The sequence below is a fragment of the Sesamum indicum genome, linkage group LG6 (genome assembly GCF_026168435.1).
Source record: "Sesamum indicum cultivar Baizhima isolate 11 linkage group LG6, ASM2616843v1, whole genome shotgun sequence".
Taxonomy (NCBI): Eukaryota; Viridiplantae; Streptophyta; class Magnoliopsida; order Lamiales; family Pedaliaceae; genus Sesamum; species Sesamum indicum.
The window spans coordinates 26,636,957-26,660,263 of record NC_142662.1 but is presented as its reverse complement, the minus strand read 5'-3'; the positions used below and the strand labels follow the sequence as shown (position 1 = coordinate 26,660,263).

The following is a 23,307-nucleotide window of genomic DNA, read 5'->3' as shown; positions in this document are numbered from 1 at the left end:
ATAAATCAATCATCATTATAAAATTAATATTAATTAAACCATATAAATTTGAAATTATAACGATGAAATACTTATTAAACGTGCATTTAAATTTTAAAATGGGAATTCACATCACTTTAAACAAGCTTATTTAATTTATTTTGTAATGATTTATTATATTAATCGGACAGATTGTTTGAAATTATTTTCCCCAAATTCACATTTTCATTTAAATCCAAACTGAATTAATTGTCTAGGGCTGGAGCTCAAAGTACTGTAGTTTATAATTTGTTATCTTTCCTTAAGATTCCGGCGATGGTGCTATAAACTTTCCCAAATTCAAACCCTAGGGATCTGGAGAATCAAATCGGCAACTTACAATTCGAACAACAACAATAAACTATGGCCAATAAGTTACAGATTCAAGGGAATGAATCCGTTCTTTTACGTGTCACTCACTCCAACATCAAGAGCTTTTCTGCTGATGTTCGGTTCTCTCTACAAGTCAGTCCATTCCACCAATCATTTTATTTTGGCCAACGCTGATTTTCATTTTCATCTTTACATAGTACTGGTTCTAGCTTTGATATTGATTATTCATGAAATACAATTAAATACCCTGCGGAGCCAAGAACTTGGTATTTGCTTTCATTGAGTAGCATGTGACCGTACTGATTGATTATTCAGCTTGCTTCATATGTGTTTGATGCATTATGTTTGTATTGGTTGTCAGATGACAGTAGAAGCTGTGAAAGAGAAACTCTGGAGAAAGTGTGGCACTTCTGTTGACTCTATGTGCCTTGAGCTTTACGATGATAGTGGTGCTAAAGTTTCAGATCTATCTGATAACACGAGGCCCCTTGGTTTCTATTCTCCGCAAGATGGGTTAGTTCTTGACTTTACATTTCAGCAATCTTCTTCACACCCTTTTTGTGTTAACAAAAAGAAGAAGTGGATATAAAAATTTGTTCATCTGTGTGTGTGGAATTGAAACAAACGGGGAAGTTAGTGGATGATTGCTTGATTTTACTTTAATTTTTCCACCCCACTTGTATTGAGGTTAGTGTATTTACACTTCTGTTTATTGCTACAGCTTTTGTTATTTTAATATTGGGGCTATCCATTTTTGCTTTTGTTAGTTTTCGGCTGCATATCATTGATCTTGATCCATCATCAGTAACATCTGGTGGTTGGCTGGAAGATACATCCCTTGTGGAGAAATATAAAATCTCAGATGAAGCATATGACAAACTTGATGGTATGTCTTCGTCTTTGCTGGCTGAATTTGTATATGTTACAAGTTAGCATCAGATAGAACTCTCAAGATCTTGATCTTGTTTCTCATCTTTCAAAGACCAAATTCTTCTTCAGTTAGTTACAGATATGGAGAGGATATTGTTAGTTAGAATTTGATCTCATCGTTAAATCATATGCAATGAAATTTGTCAAGTTACTTGGCTTGTTCTGTTCTCTGTATCTATGTCTGCCCGTTCAAATTTTACTTTCACACTAATGCCGCATTATGCCCATATCGTAAATTTACAATATACATCTACATCAGCAAATTACTTACTGTACCTCTTATTGATGAAGTAAGGCCCAAATAATTGGATTATTGTGTGTTTCAGGTACTTTCAGAAAGTTTAAGGAAAAAATTGGACATCAACATCCAAATCCAGAGTCTAAAGTATGCATTATGTTCTTTGGTTTCCTTATTATAAAATTCTGATTCTTTCCAAGATTCTGGGAGGGTCATATTCTTTTAATTGGTCAAGAATATTCCTTTGTCTTCATTAACAAAGAAAAAGGACTTTAAGATGGAATTTTCAATTTACTGTGGAACCTTTTCTGTCTTAAAAGCTCACCGACTTTTCATTTTCTATTTGGAACTAATCCAGTAATTGCTGCTTTTGGTGTTGCAAATGATTGCTAAAGCGGTTGCTATAATTTAATTTATTCCTTTGCTTGGGATCTATATCATGTTTGTTGTCTTAGTTTCTTTCTTACAAACAGATTCCAGACAACTACATGGAGGATCTTTGTGCAAACATAAAGGTTGGTTTACTTAAGCTCTTTCATTCTTTTTTTTATTAAGGTTGTAACTTTCGAAAATTTGCATGTGGTCCTTCACCCTGCAACTGCACATTTCAGTTATAGAGTCTTTCATAAGGTTGTATGTTTCAAACTTTAAGAATATAGACTAAGCATAGATCGTCACATTTAGATATAATATTCTACTGCCAATTTTTTGACGGTTTGCCTGTTGCCGATTTTATTGAGCTGAATGGCTTGTTTGAGCTGCGAGCCTGGAGTAATGGAAATGCATCTTGATGTCTTAGATTTTGAAAAGCTTAGATAGACTACAAGCATATATGTTGTTGAAATGCATCTTTTTACGTTTATCCCCAGTTTTTGGTTATATTTCTTTTGATTTTTTATTGTTTTTTCATGGTGTGCAAAAATATTGATGATTTTGGTGCAACTCTATTTGTTTTTGCTCTTACTCTTTTTGTTGTCGATTAAAATTAGGTGGGAGATAGATGTCAAGTTGAACCAGGGGAGAAAAGAGGGGTTGTCAAATTTGTAGGTCGGGCAGAAACTCTTGCACCTGGTTTTTGGGTTGGCATTCAGTATGATGAACCTCTGGGAAAGCACGATGGCATGTATGTGATTCTAAGCTTCATACACATTCCCTACACTGTTCGGAGTAATTAACAACCACCAAGTCTCATGCTGCTAATAACTTTGCCATAAAACATGAAGTTGTAGAGTATTTATCTGAAGTAAAGTAAACATAGAATGAAAAACATGTCTAGGTATCAATCTGAGCATGATGGCATGCTCTCCTGTCCTTGTCTTTCTTATGGTAATTAGGTTTCAAAATTCAATTTTCTTTCTGAATGAAACAGTATATGGACATTGTGGTACTGGAAATTTTTGTCATTGTGATAAAATTGTTTGAGCCATCCTTCATATTTAGGAGTTACAGAAAAGGAAATCTATGATGTCTTTACAGAAGGTTAATAACATCGTCAATATAGAGTCACACTCATTGTGTGATTCGTATCTTATCAGACTTACAGTATATGACAGGGAAGGAAAGGGATTGTTGGTTTACTAAAATCTGATTAGTATTGTTAACAAAGATTGATTGACTATTGGACACATTTTAGATAGTTTGCCCAGACCATTACACATTTGCATCATCCGTATTGATTTTTGCAGGGTAAAAGGGAAGCGATATTTTGATTGTCCCCCTCTTTGTGGTGGAATGGTCAGACCAGATAAAGTAAAGGTTTGTGCTCAGGAACAACCTCTTAGTATACTTTCCAAAAAAAAGAAAAAACTATTCATATTATTAACTTCTAGATTCTGGTATCATGAAAGAGAAGGCATCCATCATTATAATAAAAATTATTAGAGGCCCACTTGAAAATTTTCGTCTAATCTAATTGAGATTACTCTCCATGTCTGAGAGAATGGGTGCAGTGTTAATTGTTCTTTTTTCGAATTTTTTCAGGTTGGCGACTTTCCAGAACGAGATCCTTTTGAGGAAGACGAAATATGAGTTGCGCTTAGGTCACATCCAGCATCTATGAGAGTAAAATTGTAGAACATTCATATTCGTATTTTTGGGAAATATACTAACATGGAATGTAACATATTTAGAGCTTCCTGGAGCTAAGCCTGATTAACTCCTTTCTGTGGGAAAATTCTAGAGTACTACTTATGACTATACCAATATGGTTGCAGCCTATCTGATAGTCAATCTATTAAGAACTCACTCACTTTGAACGATGAGCAACAGATGAAATGTGCCACTCATATTTGGTTGATGATTATTTTGATTGTACATGTTATGTTTTACCAGAACTTGTTAAGTGCATGGATGTCATTTTTCTTGGCAGATTATAATAAAGTTTCTGATGAAGATAGCAGATATCGGGTCAGGAAACGTCAAAATCTCAAAGGGAATATATGTAAATGGTTCCATTTTCATCCTATAAAATTTGATGATAGCGATCCTAAACTAAGCTCAATGTCTGAGAACAAGGTTTATTACACACTTCACTCCTACAAAATGTTGATTGAAGCCAAGCATTACACTTGTAAAGAAAGGTTAAAAATTGCACGTTCCTTGCAAGTGCCGTCGATTACTCGAATAGTCGCGACACAAAAAGTGGACTTGTCTGAGGTGAAAAGTAGATGCTGAAAGAAGCCCTGCAAAAATGCAATGAAAACAAAAAAGAAAAAGAAAGAAGCTATTCTTGCATTCACCTTTTGGTACATATATATTTACTGTCAGAAGATAAGATATATGGAAAAGAATGAGGCTATACAAATAACAGACTTGTCAGGTTTCACTAGAATAAGGAAGGCTGTATCATGTATAGTAGCCTCTGCATCCATATATTACATGCCCAATGCCCATGACTCCAAAGACATGGGAAGCTCACCTTCTAACAGGAAGTTAGTCGATTGATCCTATGGTCAGCATTTTGTCATGTCAAGGTACAAAAAGGGCTACTGCTGTTGATCGGCAAGAATTAGTCGGGGTTGGTATACTCGAGCAACATATGTGGTGACCGGTAAATCTTCACCAGTGTCCAGTAAAGAACCTCTTCCACTCCAAGTTCACCTTCTGCTCTCGCTGCGTATATATCCTCACAGATGGCTATCAGCCTGGACAGGGGAGTCAACAATAGTATTTAACAGAATAGATCATGTGCAGTAAGAAACCAGTATAATCAGCAAGAACAGTTTTCAAGTGAATTGTGAACTCAGAAAGGAAGTATAAAATACTGTTTCATATCCACTAATCCAAGGAAACATTGTGATAACAGTATTACCTGTCGCATAAGGGAAGATTCTCGTACGGTATCCGCATCCGCAAGTCAGAGCATTGCAGTCTGATAAACCGGCCAACTGCTAGTACAAATGTGATGTAGAGACCCCAGATGCTGAATTTGCTGAGAGTCTCACCTAGAAATCCCTCTAAAATAATAGTGGATTATTAACACTGCCACATCCTAAACTATTGTTTAGGTCAATATTCATACATGATGGAAGAGACGATACTTACGTGGGGTTTCCTCTGATACAATGACAGCCATGGGCCCCGACAAACCTCTACAACCAAATGCATCCAAAGAATTGATATCATGGAACGACCACCACTCGGAACTCTCGTGATGTAAGACAAGATCCGCACTGACATCATTTACCTGTTCATAATTGATAACTTAATCACTCTTACTTTTGATATCCCAGTTAAGGGCAACAATCATCCTGTCGATCCCTGATTTGAGCCATTGTTATATAATCTAGATAATCTAGAGACAATGTGTGAGATTAACAACAGCCCCTAAAGTAAGGTACATTTGAACTTGTTAGCATGTATTGCTGGATTATTATGTAAAGAAGATTCAAAAGCATACCTCCATTGCAAATGGTCTAACTTCTCCAGAACCAGTGACCCGGAAAAATCTTGGATAAATGTTGAAAGTCCTAAAGCTGCTGAAGGAACCATTCAGAACCCCCTCAACTTCTGATGAATTTGGAAGATCTAATGGATCAACACTTCTTTCAAATTTGACAGTCTCCTTGCCTTTTGGCCGGTCCCTTGTAAGAACCCAAGAAAATTTTATTTCCATGTCACTACTGTTAAGTGACATAGTAAACTGCTTCTGAACCATGTTCGGGACAAGCCAAAGGGTACTTGCGTCAGTTTGGCAACAAATCAGCTGAATGTCGTTCACATTATAGGAATCCAAATAATGCTGGGGATCAAGATCAACACTTGAATCGACTTGATCCCATGCAAGCCTTTCGCAGAGAGTTGTGTAGTACAAGGTCAGCCTTCCACCGGCTGTCTTGATGTCAAGCTGAAAACTGGCATCATTGATCGGATTTGCTATGTTTGTTGGATTACCGCTGCTGTACATCTGTAAGAGAATGGTCAGTTTTTGTTCATAAGAATATACAAATCCTATGAGTGTTGTTTATTGTCTGATTGCTGAGAACATGCTTGTATTTAATATCAAATAATTGGCCTAATCACCTTTTTAAATTCACCTATGTTCTAAAAGAAGAGGTACAAACGATGAAATGAACTACATCATATTAAATCATCCAACCAATCAATAACATCAGAATATTTAAATATCTGGTAAACACCAAAACAAACAAGACAAACACCAAGTCTTTTTTCTTACCATCATCGGAGCCCAAATAACACAGATTAATATAAAGAACAGACAGATGCCATTACAAAACTTAGTCATCTTTGTCTGCTTCTCTCCTTGTTTATGAGTAGCTCTATTCAGAACATTGTCGCACTTAACGAGGTACAAGCTTGCATTTATGTCCTCCAACTGAAAGTGATATAAAAACATCAGTTTCTATTTTCAACTTTATTTTCTGTAGCTCGGAAATTTAACTAAACCAAATAGTAGGCTGAATACATGCACCCCAGACATATTTTAGCAAATATTCCCTGTTCCATATGAATTTTAACCCATTGATTTCACAGGGAACTAATAATATTTCACTTCTCAGCCCTCCCCCTCCCTCACCAGACATGCATTATATGTAAGAGCAGTCACCAATGTAAACTTGAAGAACTTACCTTCAGCCAGTCATACATTGTCAAAGATGTAGTTGTACACGACCAATCAAGGACGCATCTCAATTCGTATAGAAAAGGCAAAGCACGATACAGCCTGTATCCTAGATAGTTAACACGAGAAACATCGCTGGTGAGGAACTGGCGATACAATGTGCTTTTGTTAGGTATACCATGTCGAATTTGCATTGCTTGTAGTGCCAGAGAAACTGCTTTAGTAAGATATATAGCTCGAAGGGCAAATCCAGCAGCATTCTGCTGGGAACCATCCATGTTCCAAGCATAATCAGTGACAGCATATGTGGACAGTATGAGGTTGAAAAGGTAGAAGATAACCTTTCCAGTCACAAATGAACACAAGTATATGATACGATCGACAATCATCAAAAAGAAGATTATCTGCATGAGAAGAGAACCAAGCAGATTAAGGAACCAAATAAAGAAGTGCTGCTTAATCAAGGGAATACAGGTACGTTAGAGAAAATCAGAAATCAAGTTGACTCTTTTAAGATCATGATTCAGAGACTCATGTAGAAATGATATATAATTCCAATTGACAAGATAATCCAAATGAAGGACAGAGAGACACATTGCTTACCATTAGAATAAATACAAACTCTTTTGGGAATTGATCCTCAAGCTGATAATATTCAAGAAATTCACTTTTATTTTTTATAACAGATTGATAGAATATGGCCACAAGAAAGAAAACGGCCAAATCAGCCCCAAAGACATAGGCATAAAGATCAATTTCTCTTTTACCACCTCCAATCACTGAGACTATAGGGTATGGAAATCCAACTTTTTCAGCAAGTCCCATGGATCTTGCTTTAAGGATCTCCTTCGCTACATCAGCTGCTGGAGTAAGAGAGTTATATTGTTCTGCTGGTTCACATTCGGCCGATGGCGAGGCATACACCACCTCAAAAACAACCAAGGCCACATTTGCATTTTCAGAATTCTTCTCAATGCTTTGAATTTGAACCTTACTGGCACAAGGGCAATTATTAGGCTTTTCATTCTTACAGTTTTCATCATGCACAAGCTGCAGAAGCTGATTTATTCCAGATTCTATCCTCTCTGGTTGAATCCCATCCTTAGGCCATAGTTTGACATCCATGGACAATTGAACAAAGTACGGAGGAGATTCTGCTTCTTGTGTTAGAGATTTCCAGTGCTTAGAACAGCTACACACTACCATTTCAACCATTTGTTCCATTAAATTGAAAACCTTCTTTGCTTTCTCACTCCAGCTGGAACCAGATTGAAGCTCCTTGCAGTTCATAAATCCCCCTTTACAATTATTGAACCCAACCGAATACCATTCTCCGTCTTTTGCAGTTATAGAGCACTGTATCAGAGTAAATAAATACACCAAAAATAGAGGTAGCAAACTGATAACAAATGATGAGGTTATCCTTTCTGTAGGAAACCCCAACTCTCGCAGAAGGCCAGACTGGATGCTGAAACCACAATGTTGGATCATTATTTGGTACAAATACTGAATCAAAACATTAAATTCTGTATAGATAAGCATGACAATCCAGAAGACGTAATTTGGCCCAGTATTCACACATAGAGCATATAGGAATAAAGCCGCCAAGTAAACCATGGAAAGCAAACTGAAATTCCAGAGAAAAACAATGATAAAACAACAGTAACACACTACATCGTTATTCGATCTCATCTGGGACCATATATAACAGACTATCCGTCCAATCTGCAGACTGGCAGAATCAGAAGTTCTACTCTTCTCAGACTGCACCGAGGAAGAACGATTGAAATTTTTTTGTTTAATATCTGTGCTTCCTCTGTCATTTAAAACTTCTGAAGATGAGGGCTCATTGGAATCAGAGTCTTCAGATGCAATATTCAGAAAGCTAACAAGATCGCTAACTGCCTGATTTCCAATTGACTGTACTTGGGAAACACCATCACCTAGTAGCTGAACAGCAGAAGCTAAAGAGTTTTCTATTGATTGGCTTTTACCTTTCTTTGATTTGTCCAAATCATTAACAGCATTGTCACCAGCATACTCCTCAAGTTCAGTTATCTCACCAAAAGAAGCTTCCATTAAGTGCTTTGTAAAGTCTACAACAAAGGGACCTTCCCCTCTTACGCTACTGGGATATTCGTTCATATTTAATGAGAAACATTGATCAGAATCGATACTGCCATCCCGTTTCTCAAAGTTACCAAAGTCTTGCATAGTAAGTGAAGCTTTCTTCCTCCTCCTCACACCTCCATTAGTGGGTGATTCATTGCCATAGGCTGTAGTGGAATTCATACCATGTAGCTGAATTTGAAGGTTGAGCATCTCAGATTTCATTTTTTCCACTTGCAAGTTACGCTGACATTTATTCTCCTCAGATTTGCGTATGTGCTGCAACTGTTCAGTCTTCCAAGCAGCCTTTTTCTCTTGCTCCTGTACAATTGCACCAATTTGTTCCGCTTCAAGATATCGAAATACATAATTGAACTCCGAGGAAGAAAACATATATGACTGACATGATACCAAAACAAAAATGATCATTTCTACCAGAACAGATCTCGAGGTAATCCTAAACCCATAATCATACTTATAAAATCCTATCACCTCATAAATGTAATCAACTGTTTCACACTTCCCAGAGCTAAAATCACCAAAAAATGGGGATTGGTAGGCCAGAGAGAGAACAATTACAGCAAAATTGTAAATGCGCAAATACTTGAAGATCTTATTCTTCTTCTTCAGTATGGTAAGCCTCATTCGGAAGAAAATAAGAGCAAAACCCAGGTATCCAAAATGCAAAATGTCATACTCCAAGGTACCCGTTATCAAAATCAAAGCAAGTACTAGATCCAATAGATGACAATAGCAGTAAACCCTCAAATAATCAAGAAATGTCCACATGCTTTTGGTTTCAAATGAGAGATCTCGCCAAACAAAAGCATTTTTACGCTGAGAAACCATCTGCTCATACGTAAATGACCATGAAAAACCAGATGCATGATCCGCACGGAGTTTGAGACATGTAAGCATGAAGACCACATAATAACTGATTAGCATGCGAGGATCATCAACTATAAGACCTGCCAAAGAAAGCAATGCACTTAAGTGAGCATAAAACAAATAGAATTCAGCAAAAAACATCATGACAGCAACCTCTGATTAGAATTGCTCCTGAATAATCTAACCCTCACAGTCGGGGAAGGAAATTTTAGCGTAAAATACATAAACAAATTGCGCTTTTAGAAGCTTACATGAGATCATGTGTACCTTTGACAGTTTTTGCACAGCATAATGTACTGGCTTTGTTTTTATTGGATTCCAACACTCCATGCAAGAGCTTTCTCAGAAAACAAGTTCGGTGTAGGACTTATAGATGAGCCATTATACATATAAGCATAGCTCTTAAAAATTAGGTAACTTCCATAACTAACTTTATCCAATAAGCCTTTCATCAAATTCCCAACATGAAAGCTTGTTAAAGGAACAATCTTGGCGACATTCTTATTTAATGTGATTGCTATTTTTGTTCCAAAAACCAAGTATTTATACATGCACAAAGAAAGAGAAGAGGAGAAACCAAAAAATTATAAAGATACAGGAAAATAGTTTCTCGAGTAGCAATTAACAAAGTAAAAAAGAAAAAAGCACTCACACGTACGCACACACACCCACATACCCAGCCAACATTTTTCACAGTAGTAGAAATATATATTTGAGTTTTTCCAGCAATCATTGCAGCGTGCATTGCTCTCAGTGGCAAGTTGTCGATTCAAAGGCATCATGCTCTTCCACATTGCAAAGTATTCAGCCAGAAGAACAGTAGCAAACAGAAAGGCAAATATCGGCCAGAGTTTACGTATGATAGGGCGTGGCAGGAGAATGCAAGTGGCAAGACATGCAATATAGACCATAGAAATCGCATTTAACAAAGCAAAACTGGCAAGCAGTAGTGCTATCATATTGATCTCAAGGCCAAAGAGGTTGAACATGTTTTCCGTCCAAAACTTCAAATAAACTCTTAGCGTTGTCTTCTGCATTTCAAATCTCTCCTGTCTCAAGGCAACAATCCGTTTCTTCTTCCACTTGTAACTTTCAGTCATTGTTCCCCAGATATAATCATATTTTCTGTTGCTGCCATCACAAGCACCTTTGTGGGACGACGAACCCTCAGATTGTTGATAAATATGAGGCCTGAAAGATGACCATGAATAACTTTGTTCCATCATTTGTGAAGACAGTTCCCTAGATCCAGATAATGACGGGTTATCCTGATCAGAAATTGAAACAAGGTGAGAGAGATCTTCTGCTGAAACAAATAAAGGACAAGGCTCCTCTGATCCATCTACATTCAACAGAGAACTAGGGATCATTTTCAACCAGCGGAAAACATTGTACTGAAGAGTACATGCAACAATCACCAGCACTTTTGGCCTCAAGCCTGCTTCTAGTCCCTCAAAACTCGGTCTATAAGCCTGTAGACCCAGGAAAAGAGACCATTCATGGTGCTTTTGACCAGGAAACATTTTAGCCTGTTTACCCCACATCTGAAATAGGTATTCAGCTGTCACCAGCAATCCTGTGTAAATTAAGAATGATGTTGACGGGGTTCTGGACGCTTTAGGCAATGCTGAACAGAAGACCAGACCTAGAAGATAAAATAAACCAAATGCACTTATTGGAGATAATGATGCGTAAAACAGCGCAACAAAAAAAATCTTTTGGCTGTGCCAGATCAAAAATCGTTTGGTGAACCCTGATATTCCCAACTGCAATGGATCGGGATCTTGCGATTTCAAGTGTTCACTTTGTCTTCTCTCATAGCTATAAAGTTGCATGACAATCATGATTGCTAAAGACTCCGAAAGATTTTCAGACAAAGAAGCTTCCATATTATAGCCAAAGCTAACAAGAAGATCGAACTTTGAGGACATCCATGTCTCGAAAGTGGGGAAAATGCTTAGGATGTAAATGAAGACAAAAACGGCAATTGCATATACTTTGAGTGGAAACCATAGACGCCGTTTTGTCTTCTCAACAAGCTGTCTTCCAATGATCCAGACAAGGAGAAGGAAAATGTAACCAAATGATATGTAATTGGGTCTGACAAGGTAGACTGCAATAAGAATGGTGAGAAACGCAATATAGGTTCCAAATGATCTATATGTAGACAAGACCTTCTTCCCAATTGCATTCAGATACAATGCTACCCTTCTTTCTGAAAGAAAAAAGATGAGCACGTGTGAAATACAATAATTATAGTTCATTCCTTTAAAAACCATCGCAACTAAGAGCTAGGTCGAGCGTATAGTCTCCCCAAAAAACTATAGGAACCCATTTAGTATGATTGTTCTTAAGGTTACAGAACTCTTAAAGCATTAGCATATTTTCTCTAAAGAAACTGTGAAGGTAAATATAGTTGTAACATGTGAACTAAATGGGAATGTTGACAATTTAACCTTGAATAAAGTTATTCTGCACTTGCATAGAGTTACAGTACCATGAGAGCAACTTGCAGAATTGTCTCTGATGTTGGAGGTGGCATAAACTGACAAAAGAACTGATTTGCTTAGACCAGCTCTCAGGATGCTAAATCCAATTGGAGGACAGGCTGTGTGCTGAACAATCGCAGAAAATGAGAACAACATTTCAAATCCATGGTTATAAATGGCACAAAAGCATGCAAGTATAGCTATTTCCAGGAAGTCCAACGAACTATCACTTTCAAGGAGACCTACATGCATTTGCAGCCAAGTAAAAAGGACAAAAGTCAGATCTGGTGAATACAATGGAAAATTGCTGAAAAGAAATTGATTAATGCAATTACCCAAACACTTAAAAAATTAAGGTTAATAAACCTTACCTAACTGTGATAGCACGTCCAAACTAGTAGAACCTTTTTGTTCCAGTTTTCTGGAGACCAGATTCAGCTGAAGAATATACAAAATTGCGAAATGAGCCTCGCAAAGAAGAATAAGAGATTGGCGCATCCTTTTATTCACCTTATGGCTCAAAAGATATGCAAAGAAGAATATCACTGAAAGGAAACAAAGAATTTATTTAACAATCAGAATATTGAACAGCATTAAACTGCAATAAATCTCCAATTCTTCAATTACACTAGGTCATTAGAAAAAAATAAAAATAAAAAGGAAATGTAAACTAATCCATGTTTCTGAGTTTCACATACTATAAGCAGCGTGGATGAAACCAGGTTTCGTAGCAATTAGGAAAATCAGCAAAAGCATAATAGCCCGAGAACACTTGCGCAGACCCCAAGCAATTGTAGCCACTATTAAGACTTTGGCATCTTCTTTTACTGCAATTGTATATGAAATAAGTAAAATAATCAGGATTAATGTCAAACGAAGGTGACTTCAGCAGAAAAGAAATTGCAGGACAACCATAACAATGAGCGGAACACTAATAATACGTCCATCTTTGTCTACAATAACGGGATCAGAGTAAAATAAGAGTAAAATAATGGGTGCCATCTAAAACCTAATTAAAATGACAAATCACAGGAAACTTAAAGAAGTTTGTGGTGACTCTAAACCTGAGAACCCCAGCTAGTTAAGACGGCATGAACCAAGTAGCGCAAGGAAAGGTGATTAAACATGGGCCATTCCAATATAAGTATTGAGCCAGAAATATGCTTTCTCAAAAGCAGAGAATTGCAAGCCAAGAGAAATTATTACAAGGGCAACCCAACCCACACAGGTTAGCAGTCAAACAACCACAACTGGCTCGTGCAAGACTCACTTAAGCAGCATCTATTCAAGCAGTGGCAATTACAGTAGTGATCACAAGTGAAATACATGTAGGCCAAAAGTGAAATAAAGCAAATGGGTGTACATTATTTTCCAGTAACAATTTAGTTTCTAATTGTCAATGCTGGAAAAAGACTTCCACCTTCCTCAGTCTCATTCTCAGTAGATAACCGCCTTTCCTCATTTGATAGGCATAGAAATACTGAGTTGTTTACAAGGTTCCCAAGAGCTACAAGAATCCCAAGACAGAACTGTGCTAGAAGGAAGAAACCAGGTATAGGATAGTGCCATAATCCAACCATCTCCCAGATCTCCATATCCTAAGTAGAAAGGAGAACTTTATCAATTTTGCTCGAACTGATACTTTACAAAACCCAACTAGAAGGTGTATAAGATAAGAAGTACCTTTCCAGCTTTCAACTTCGTGTATGCAAAAGCCACATTGAAAACATAGGTGCTCACAGCCCACAAGAGAATGAAGACAAGAAGCAAGCCGTTCAACCGATGCAAACGGAACAAAGATGGAAAAGCATACAGAATATAGCCGACATATGCAAGTAATCCAAATGCACAAATACTTGCAAAGTGGAAGCTCCAGTATGAAAGAGCGAACAGGGATATCTGCCATATTTACATCTAAAGCTTTATAATATAAGAAAGGAAAAGTGAAGAACATGCGTAAAATTACGTTAGCATGAAACATTAACTATTAACATCTTTGTTTCTATCAAGGTTGATAGTATCGAGTTTGTAATCATGTACCGGGAAGCCATATGTAAACCAGTTGATACTAAAGATCCTGAAAACTGGTCCCCTTAATAAAATGTTGGTATGCCTTACACCAGACCTGCAATCAACAGGAACAAGTTAAAAAACTAGTGATATGCCATAAACTTTAACATAAAAATGAAAAATGTGAGGGGACAAAACAATCTTCAGCCAAAATGTCTAATTCATGCTAAAATTTACCAGAGTGAAACTTAGAGCACTGTGATAGAAACACACCAAGAGAGTATCATCATCATCTATGCTATTTAAGAAGAAAGAGGATTTTCACTAATAAGTTCTGGTTTGTGGTGACAGACCAATTTTCTGACACACAAATGATTTCCTCTTCAATGACCTAACAAGAGATGCATTAAAGGCCTGAGTCAAAATTTACTTTTCAAGCACTTAACTGCTTATGCTCACGTTCATTAAAACCCATCTATTCAACTGCCTTTATCATCTTCTTGGTTCTCAATCTCATCAATTAGATTTTTCTCCCTTATAATTTTTCAATGTCACTTTAAATTAAAGTTAAGTCCCATCCTTTGTGGCTAAGATTAAATTTTCTTTAAATGGCCATTGAAATTTTGGAATTAGTTTCTTCCAATATACATGAAAAATCAAGGATATGAATTGTTTATAGGTTGATTTTATCACAGAGGTTCTACAGTACAGTAAACTATGTTGCTTCAAATCTTTCAATTTGGAGCAAGTATACTAAAGATAAAGTATACTTAATATCATATTGGGATTTATTTTCATTCTATTTATACATTATGCAACTTTCACTTAAGTTCAAGAGTACTTGACAGTAAATTCAATTTAAACTAAGGGTAAATTACAACTACCTCCCCTGAAGTTTGTCATAATTACGAATACTTCCTCGTTGTTTGAAAAATTACAAAATCCCCCTCAAATAGAAAATAATTATGTAGTCCCTAGACTGTAAAAGGAACATTACTATTTTACCCTTGCTAATTTTTTTTATAAAAAAATTAAAAAAAAACACTTAAAATAATATAGAAGAATTTGGGGGTCGGTAAAATAAATAATCTATAGGGAATATTAGTTCAAAAAATATTTTAGAAATTATAATATATATATATAATTATAATTCATAATCCAGAAGGGCATTTTGGTCAATTCACCACAAAATTAGTAAAAGCCTAACAGATTGGGCTCGTTGTTAGACGGCCATTAAAATCAGGGGAATTATTAGTACTTTTCCAAACAACGAGGAGATATTTGTATTTATGCCAAACCTCAGGGGAGATGGTTGTAACTTACCCTTAAATCAAAGAAACTTAGAGAAACTATATTTGTCTTTGTTTAACTAGAATAATAAGTCTAATTAAATAATTAGAAGATAATCCACATTTTGGTGCTCAACTGGATAAGCCAAAGGGGGCTGGTAAACTAAGAATGACTTAAAGCGAATCCATTGCTCTTGACATATATATCAGTTATGATTGTATTTACATGTAAATAACATGTTCCAATTCTTCATTAATCAAGAAAAATATGAACAAGCCTTCAGTTACAATCAATAAGAACTTAAGCATGTAGAAACTGTCTATAATAGTTGCTAATAGAAAAGCAAACATTATTTACATTCGTATAATGATACTTGCATTCCTAGAGTTAGCCAAATAGTTGTACACAAACTCCCACATAGCTAGGTGCTACACAACAGCTAAAACAAGTCCGTTGAGTAGCACTTACCTCAGCTGGTGAACAAAAAAGGAACTTCTTGAAGGAAGAAGTTGCTCAGTCAAGTTGCCTTCTCTCAGTGACATGATGAATTCCATGTCTTCTAAATCATGTTTCACACATGACAGCTGCATAAATATTTCGGAATCAGTTATTACTTGTTCAAAGTCCATCTTTAGCTCACCACTTAAGTGTTTACTGGAGATGGACTTCATCCTGTAGTAGTTAACTTTATATTTCAATAACTAAGGAACTACCTTGTGAGAATCTGCCCGTTTCAAGAGAAAAGAAAAATCACCATAATGCAGACAAATATTACAAACAAAAGCAATTAGGAGGAGATCTTGAACTAAAGTTCAGAAGTATGTAAAGGGAACAGAGGAGGCTGAGGAACAAGGGCAGGAATGGAGGGAGCAAAGGAGCCCTTCAATAATCCTAACAGCGAGATGTGTAACTTCTACAATTTTTTCGACATACTACCTACCCCACGCTACACAAATCAGTCTCACCAGGCATATGATACACATACAGCTGAGAGCTGATTTGATTGGCAAATCAGAGAGTAAGGTTGATCTAAATGCAGAGCAGTGTGCTACCTTGCATAAAGGAGTGATATTTGGATTGGATTCTCTTTCAAGTTCCTCTTAATAAGTAAAAAGGCACATTCAAAGAAAATATAGACCAAGCTTGCGATATTCACAATTACCAAAGTGCATCAACTTATAAATCTACGACATAATGATAATGGAACTGATAGTGGACTAGCAGTAGGCTTTGTTCCTAGCAGAGTGGAGTGTCTAAAAAACCATTCTGAATGGGAGTGTGGATGTATATCTAAAGGAATGGATGTATATTATGTCATCTAGGGAGAACTGGTAATGGGTTGAGGATATGCTTACAGCGAGTGCAACATCAAATCATAAACAATTTCTATGAGCACTTTTTCCGGTCATTATTTAAAACTATGGCTTGGAGTTATACTCTACCTTTACCCTTACATAGTCTTCTAATCACCATTTATCATAAGCATAGAACTGCAAAAAGAAATCAATCCGCCAAAAGGGAAAAGATTTATGAAATTCATTCACGCTGCTTCACATCATCAATAATGTCCAAGTCCTTTTTAGAACCTATAGCAAGAAATCCTCCTGCCTCTTCCTACCTTTTTCCTAAACCTAAATCCCATTTATACTTCATGCCTCTGATAGAACAGCATCAAAACTCTTATGACATTTTTTCAATATTTCCTGGATGTGATTGACCTTATCCTTTCCAGGGCTAAGTAGTTTGAGTTGATTTCTTCAAATCAAAACCTCATTCTCTTCTGATAAAAGCTAATGAAGAAGCAAAAATTCCAAGAATCACAGTGATTTTCCTCCACACATGATTTATGTGGCTTCTAGAACCACAATGTAGTGATTATGTTGTTTTGCTTATCAGTATTTACAAAATAACCAAAAAACAGTTTCCTTAAAGTGATAAACGGACATCTACCTATAAGCATCACTAAGTTGGCCTGTTTTAACCAAATTGAATGAGTTGTTTTTTCAACATGCCAGTGGAAGTGAACATTTACCAGTATGTTGCAATTCATGTCAAATTTCGGTAAAAGGATCCCGCTATGGAAGAAATAGATGGGCAATACTTGACCTAGATTTCTTGTATCTCCACATGGGGGTCTTATTACATTGTTTAACTTTGAGACCTCATTTGCTTTCACACTTATAATTCTTCAAGTCAGATACCAAGTTTTGGTCCATAGCCATTAGAATCAAGATTTAAATGTTTTTTCACTGTGCTTTATAACATTATTGTCCTGTATATGACAAGCAATGAATTACATAAGACAAATCAGAGCCTAATGACTATCACAGAAAATAAAAGGGACTATATTTAAGTACATAATTTCAAGTTCAATTATGAGGATCACAGACGGCATGGAAAAGTAGAGGTCAAGTTGTATAAGATGACAAAAATGTATAACAGAACACCATTAAGAGACATTTTTCAAGGTAGACATGGCTCATACTTGGTCCATATCGAGAACTAGATTTTTACATTGTCTAAAGGTTTTGTGTATAGCAGGTGCAACACAACATGTAAAAGGGCCTGATAATGATCATGGAATATGAAAAGTAATGGTTAAGTACATACCTTAAATTATCATAGTGAACATGGGAAACTAGAGGTTGAGTAGGAAACTAAGACAACAAAAGCATACCATATAGTAGAACACCATCAGGGAAGTGCCTGAACAAATTTGTTGCCAATCAGAATCAATGGATACTTTGTATAGACCGATTGAGTTAGAAATTGCTTGAAAGCTATGCGGAAACCCAACAGGAAGCTGATACACATAAAGTAAGCAAATGCTAAAGCCAGCGTAAGCCCAGAGCGGCTTCCACCACCTTCAAATCATGTATATAAGAAGATTAGGTCTGATGCAAAACTGAAAGTCAAACTTAAGTAATTGAGCTTTCATTTGCAAGATTATCTCTTTCAAACGAAAGACAAAACTTGTAACAACTGAAGGGCAAAATACCTGAAAAGACCTAAGAAGTTGCTTGTTAAAGACCAATCAACAAGACCAACACAGCTGCAAACAAAAAATGGTAAAGATAGCCAAGAAGGATTGCTGATCCCTGAAACCAACTGAACTGCAGGCAGCAACAAGCAGGAAGCGAACCTAAGACGATAGCCTTTGATTTGGAGAAAATTGAAAAAGAGAAAGAAATGATAGTCAATAGATAACCGAAAACCTGATATTCAATATTACTTATTCCATACCCAAAAGAATAAGAATAAAAATAAAAAGCAAAGTTCTAAACCTTTAACTAACGAATATGGAAAAAATTACCAGACCAAGTTTCTGCACGTATTTTTGTTCAATTCAAAATTTGGAACAAGTTACTCATAAATGATATTGCATGCCCCGTATTTTGGGCATGCAGTGAAGTACCCCAATAAAAGATCTAACCTTGATGAAGTTCAGTCTCTAATAATTTCCCAGCAAGACTGTTTCTATATTAGTACCTCCCAAACAACACCAGAAGCATAAGATTATCATATTACAACCTTTTCATTTTACAGACTCCATGAGACAACAAGATGAGTATTATAAAAACACCTTTAGCACAAAAAGTACGAAGAGATATTCCTCAAAAGTAGTTTTCAGTGTTCTGCCTCCACTTGTGGGTTTTGGACAATGCCATCTACAATTTCAAATTTAATGCACACCTACTGTCTCAAGTGTAATAACATGCAGGAAAGAAGTACGCTTAACATCGTTAGAAACAGAGAGGTTACACAGTCAACTTGGACAAACCTATATGTTTAGCAATTGAAGACAAGTACACCCAGAAAGAATCTTCAGAACGCCAGAAAGAACCTTGAAATTCTACAAAGCCAAATTTGTCCTTCTTGATCTCAGTGAGAGCAATAAGTACAACTAATAATTCTATAACCAGGAAGTAGATAACTCTGGGAGACGTCCAGGAGGGGCCCCTGCAAAAGCATACCATATTGAATAGTTATTAAGGAAGTCTCGTATCTTATTATTAATTACATGTTCAATACGACTGTTATTAGAATATTTTATTATTAAGTAAATGCCGAGCTCAAAACTTTAGAGGAAATTACCCTTTTTTGGGATATCATTGGATCTTATACTACTTTTCTAAACACTTTTTAACTCATTATGTCTAGAATTCAATTACCCTTGGTACTAAAATATGGATGTTTTAATATGTAACACTGTCAATTCTACAAAAAAAAAAAAAAAATGCTGGATTATCTCTCATGCCTTAGTCACAGTTGAATTGTTGGTTAACCATCAAAGTTACTGCTATTCCAAAATGGTATCAAATTGTGAAGTTTTTACTTTCTTTCTTTTTTTTTGTTTTCTGATATTGCATGGTGCCTGACTCTCAAGTTGTGTTTGTTTCTCTATTTCTTCGAGTTAATATGGTTTTTGTCCTTTTATATGCTACATATGATTCTTTCTTTTTGAGGTTCTGTATTGCAACTTATGCATGCTTCATTCAGAAATTGACATGCTTTTAAGTACTTGTAGTTCATGATAGGTGCCATTTATGGATCTTTACCAAAACTTTGCCTAGACCACACAAAAGGAAAAGAAGAAAAAAAGAAATGGACAGTATCTTGGATCTGTCTGTGGAGCTTAGATCATTGAAGAATGGAGAACCAGCCATGAGATGGAAATTAGAAAATCTTACTTGATAAGTCCAAGTAGTTTTATCCACCAGGCATCTGCAATGCTCCACTGCGGATCCAGAGAAGCGCATATAGAAAGAAAAAGCACTTGCAGAAGTATCACAAATGAAGAGTATATGAAAACAAACCACAAAGATAGATTTCTTCTTCTGAATCGAAATTCTGCAGGAATTGCAGAAAACAAAGTGGGTAGGATGAAAACCCCAATATTTGGTTAGACACTAGAGAAAAGAACACTGCCATTATGCTTATTGAAAATCGGCAAGTTATACCACTAAACTACATATGAGCATATACAAATAAAATGAAGTTGATAAATTTCATAAAGTTGAAAAGATGATCAGGTAAAGTAGCCTCATTCAATTCCAAACCAAAGTGTTACCTTTTTTTGGGGCAGTAAACCGGAAAAGAAGAGAAGTCAGCAAGTTGATGAGAGAAATCAAACTCCAGTTCACTAACCCAGCTGCAAAAGTAACGCAGATTGTAATGAAGAAGAGTATAATCAAAAACAAGAAAATCCTTATACATAACCACTGAAAAGCATTTAAACATAACATGTCATACAGAACAACTATACCTGTTTAGTGGATACATGTTAAGGAGTGATAGTCTAAAAGATTGAACAATTTGTTTTAAGTGTCAACAGGTCTTTAGCTTCTGATATGAGGAAACGCAAAAAAAGATGCTTCAGTCTACAAAGATGGACAAATAATATGTTCTTCCTTCTTCAAATCCCTGTTTCTATATTGCAATGTTTTCATAGCATATCTATTCTATCAAGACAAAGATAAGAACAGCGTCAATACAACTTATTTCGTTGATGTGTTCTCGGGCATGGCCTATCCTATCCGGTTCTCTTCAAATTTCAAGGGCATGATCAGTTTAAGCAATCTTGTACTGAATTGGGGCGTAAGCAATCAGCAGCAATCAAGTATCAAAGAAAAAGCTCACCCATACCTGTCAAAAGCAGCAATGGCAACAGGAGCCCACTCAAGATACTTCTCATTGTTGCCACTTTCTACAATTCAATATCATGTCTTCTCCAAATTTAGGACACGGCTTCTTTTATTCTCATCAAGAACTGAGGAAATAAAAGTAACCCGTTTGATCAAGAAATATGCTTCGGCAGGAACATCAAGAACATGTGTCAATGATTTGCCCTCAAGAACTCATACCAATGCACTTTAGGATACGGGTTTTTTCATTCTCGTCAAGAACAAGGGCAAAAAACCCCTTTGATTAAGAAACAGGCGTCAGCACAAACATCAAGAACATGTGCCAACCGTTTGACGGCAATGCACTTCATGGCACGGGTTTTTTCATTCTCATCAAGAACTAAGGAAGAAACACAAGAAACCCGTCTGATCAAGAAACAGCCATCTGCAGAAACATCAAGAATCTGCACCAATAATTTTCCTGTAAGAACTCAACATCAATGCACTACTTCTACCCGTTCGAGAAAATGGGACTTGAGTCCTTGATAATATGAGCGCCAGTTGATCAAGATTTATACGAAAATACAGGGTGAAAATTCTTGTAGTATAGAGTGTGATCTCCAGCCTGTGAAAATTGAATTCATCAATTGGAGGGGGATTATTATATATAAATTATAAATAAGCATGTGTCAAAATCGCTGTAAAATGAAGTGTTTGCCAGGACATCGTTGTGTTCTTCCCGTTGAGGCAAGAGAGACGTTGCTGGATTTTCCATAATAGAAAACAGCATCGTTTCTTCATGGGTATTCTTGTCTTTTCGCTTAATTTTCCATATAAGAAAGCATGCGCTTTTTGATGGGTATTCTTGTCATTTTGTTTGATTTTCCAAATAAGGAAACGTCAACCTTTGACGGCTATTCTTGTCATTTGGCAGTATTGGGCCTTTGGGTCGGGTGATTTTCTTTCTTTTTTTAGTTTTTTTCTTTTTTTTTTTTTGTGAGTTTTGACTTAAATTGAAAGAATGATTATACTCTTTTTTCCTTAAAATTTGATATAATTATACATGAATTTTTTATAATTTAAAAAATTATATTTATTACTCCTACAGTTGATTTTTTCAAATCAATAGATCTTTTTATTAATCAAAATTCACCGAATTTATTAATATTAATAAAAAAAATTAAATAAAAAATTACATTTACTTTCAATTAACTTTTCATGTCAGATTTTTTTTACAACTAAATTCTAATAATTATAAAAATCACGAATTATATGATTTCATGTGAATCATTAATCCAAAGATGATCGTACACAATAGAATCTCGATGGGGTCAATATGAGCAGAATATAAGAGGCAAATTTTTTTGACATGCTTTGGTATCGATGAAAGACTTGGGACATTCGTGTAAACTTTTAAAATCTTAAAAATAACCCCTACGCCACATAACTATCTTCAAACATGGATATTAATTACATAATTGTATATATATTGATAATTAAAACACACTCGATATATATGGACACTTTAAATTTATTATTTAAATTAAATAAAAGAAAGTAAAAATAAAATGAATAACTAATTATAATCGATAAGATGAACTAATTTACAATGTTTATAAATAAACCTTTATTAATAAATTCGAATGAAAAAAGTGAAATTTATTTTATAAAATAAATAAATATATTTCAGGATATTTAGTTCATGCATATTATAACAATCAAAATAGTCACTCTAAATTCACACTTAATTAATAATATAAATAGCTAGAAAGTATATATTTACATTAATCCTTATGGATTGAAATAAATCAACAAAAAAGAATGTGTTTTTGTGGATATACAAATTTTTTCTTGGATATTTTTGGAAATTATATCAAGGATTTTCTTGCAAGAAGTGAAAACTTTCTCTATGTTTGGTTTTGTGTTTTGGCCCATTTTAGAGATGGGCCAAAACACAAACATTATGTTTGGTTTCATTTTTAACTTGTTTTGATATACTTTTTGGAGATAGAGAGAGAAAAACAAAGATAAATAAGAATGTGTTAGAGATAGTGTGTATGTTTGGATTTGTTTTTGGAAATAATATAAAATAAGTATGATATGTTTGATGTTGTTTAGTAGGAGACAAAAATTACTGTTCATTGTCAAATCATGTCTCTTTTATATATATTTATATATATGTATGAGTATGAATATAATTTTTTTATTTGTAGGTGTAGATTTATTTTGATAAAAAACAAAAGAGGCACTGTTTCAAAACATCTCAAAACACCACCAAAACTTCCAAAACAAATCAAG

General features: G+C 35.5%; 2 protein-coding genes across 4 annotated transcripts; one reads left to right on the top strand and one right to left on the bottom strand.

The window, feature by feature from the left end:
- The first annotated feature begins 215 nt into the window (after positions 1–215).
- Positions 216–3,821, top strand: EMB2804 (tubulin folding cofactor B). 2 transcript variants are annotated; one of them, XM_011081483.3, is made up of 8 exons: positions 216–483; positions 713–864; positions 1,119–1,237; positions 1,608–1,666; positions 1,975–2,034; positions 2,509–2,642; positions 3,205–3,274; positions 3,500–3,821. In XM_011081483.3, exons 1-8 carry the CDS (start codon positions 382–384, stop codon positions 3,545–3,547), a joined length of 744 nt encoding a protein of 247 aa, XP_011079785.1. In that variant the 5' UTR covers positions 216–381; the 3' UTR covers positions 3,548–3,821. The 2 variants fall into 2 exon arrangements, with proteins under 2 accessions (XP_011079785.1, XP_011079787.1); XM_011081485.3 differs by having other exon boundaries at positions 218–483; positions 1,993–2,034.
- Positions 3,822–4,270: 449 nt separating this feature from the next.
- Positions 4,271–21,739, bottom strand: LOC105163220 (piezo-type mechanosensitive ion channel component). Of its 2 annotated transcripts, XM_020694359.2 has the most exons (21): positions 21,032–21,739; positions 20,457–20,537; positions 20,077–20,236; positions 19,167–19,345; positions 18,384–18,540; positions 18,063–18,249; positions 15,854–15,969; positions 14,126–14,210; positions 13,769–13,984; positions 13,506–13,683; positions 12,784–12,912; positions 12,457–12,630; positions 12,094–12,327; positions 10,273–11,811; positions 7,203–9,676; positions 6,608–7,003; positions 6,195–6,353; positions 5,418–5,924; positions 5,063–5,204; positions 4,830–4,974; positions 4,271–4,662 (listed from the first exon to the last, which is right to left on the bottom strand). In XM_020694359.2, exons 1-21 carry the CDS (start codon positions 21,078–21,080, stop codon positions 4,527–4,529), a joined length of 7,443 nt encoding a protein of 2,480 aa, XP_020550018.1. In that variant the 5' UTR covers positions 21,081–21,739; the 3' UTR covers positions 4,271–4,526. The 2 variants fall into 2 exon arrangements, with proteins under 2 accessions (XP_020550018.1, XP_020550019.1); XM_020694360.2 differs by lacking the exons at positions 13,506–13,683; positions 13,769–13,984; positions 14,126–14,210; ... (5 more) ...; positions 20,457–20,537; positions 21,032–21,739 and adding an exon at positions 13,150–13,466.
- Positions 21,740–23,307: the final 1,568 nt, after the last annotated feature.

Excerpts from the sequence above, each read along its gene's own strand:
- EMB2804 (XM_011081483.3), top strand. The coding sequence starts at position 382 with ATGGCCAATAAGTTACAGATTCAAGGGAATGAATCCGTTCTTTTACGT. Across the intron at positions 2,035-2,508 it reads ATCTTTGTGCAAACATAAAG|GTGGGAGATAGATGTCAAGT; the intron begins GTTGGTTTACTT and ends GATTAAAATTAG. Across the intron at positions 2,643-3,204 it reads CTGGGAAAGCACGATGGCAT|GGTAAAAGGGAAGCGATATT; the intron begins GTATGTGATTCT and ends TGATTTTTGCAG.
- LOC105163220 (XM_020694359.2), bottom strand. The coding sequence starts at position 21,080 with ATGAGAAGTATCTTGAGTGGGCTCCTGTTGCCATTGCTGCTTTTGACA. Across the intron at positions 20,538-21,031 it reads GCCATTGCTGCTTTTGACAG|CTGGGTTAGTGAACTGGAGT; the intron begins GTATGGGTGAGC and ends TTACTTTTGCAG. Across the intron at positions 18,250-18,383 it reads AACTTCTTAGGTCTTTTCAG|GTGGTGGAAGCCGCTCTGGG; the intron begins GTATTTTGCCCT and ends CATGATTTGAAG.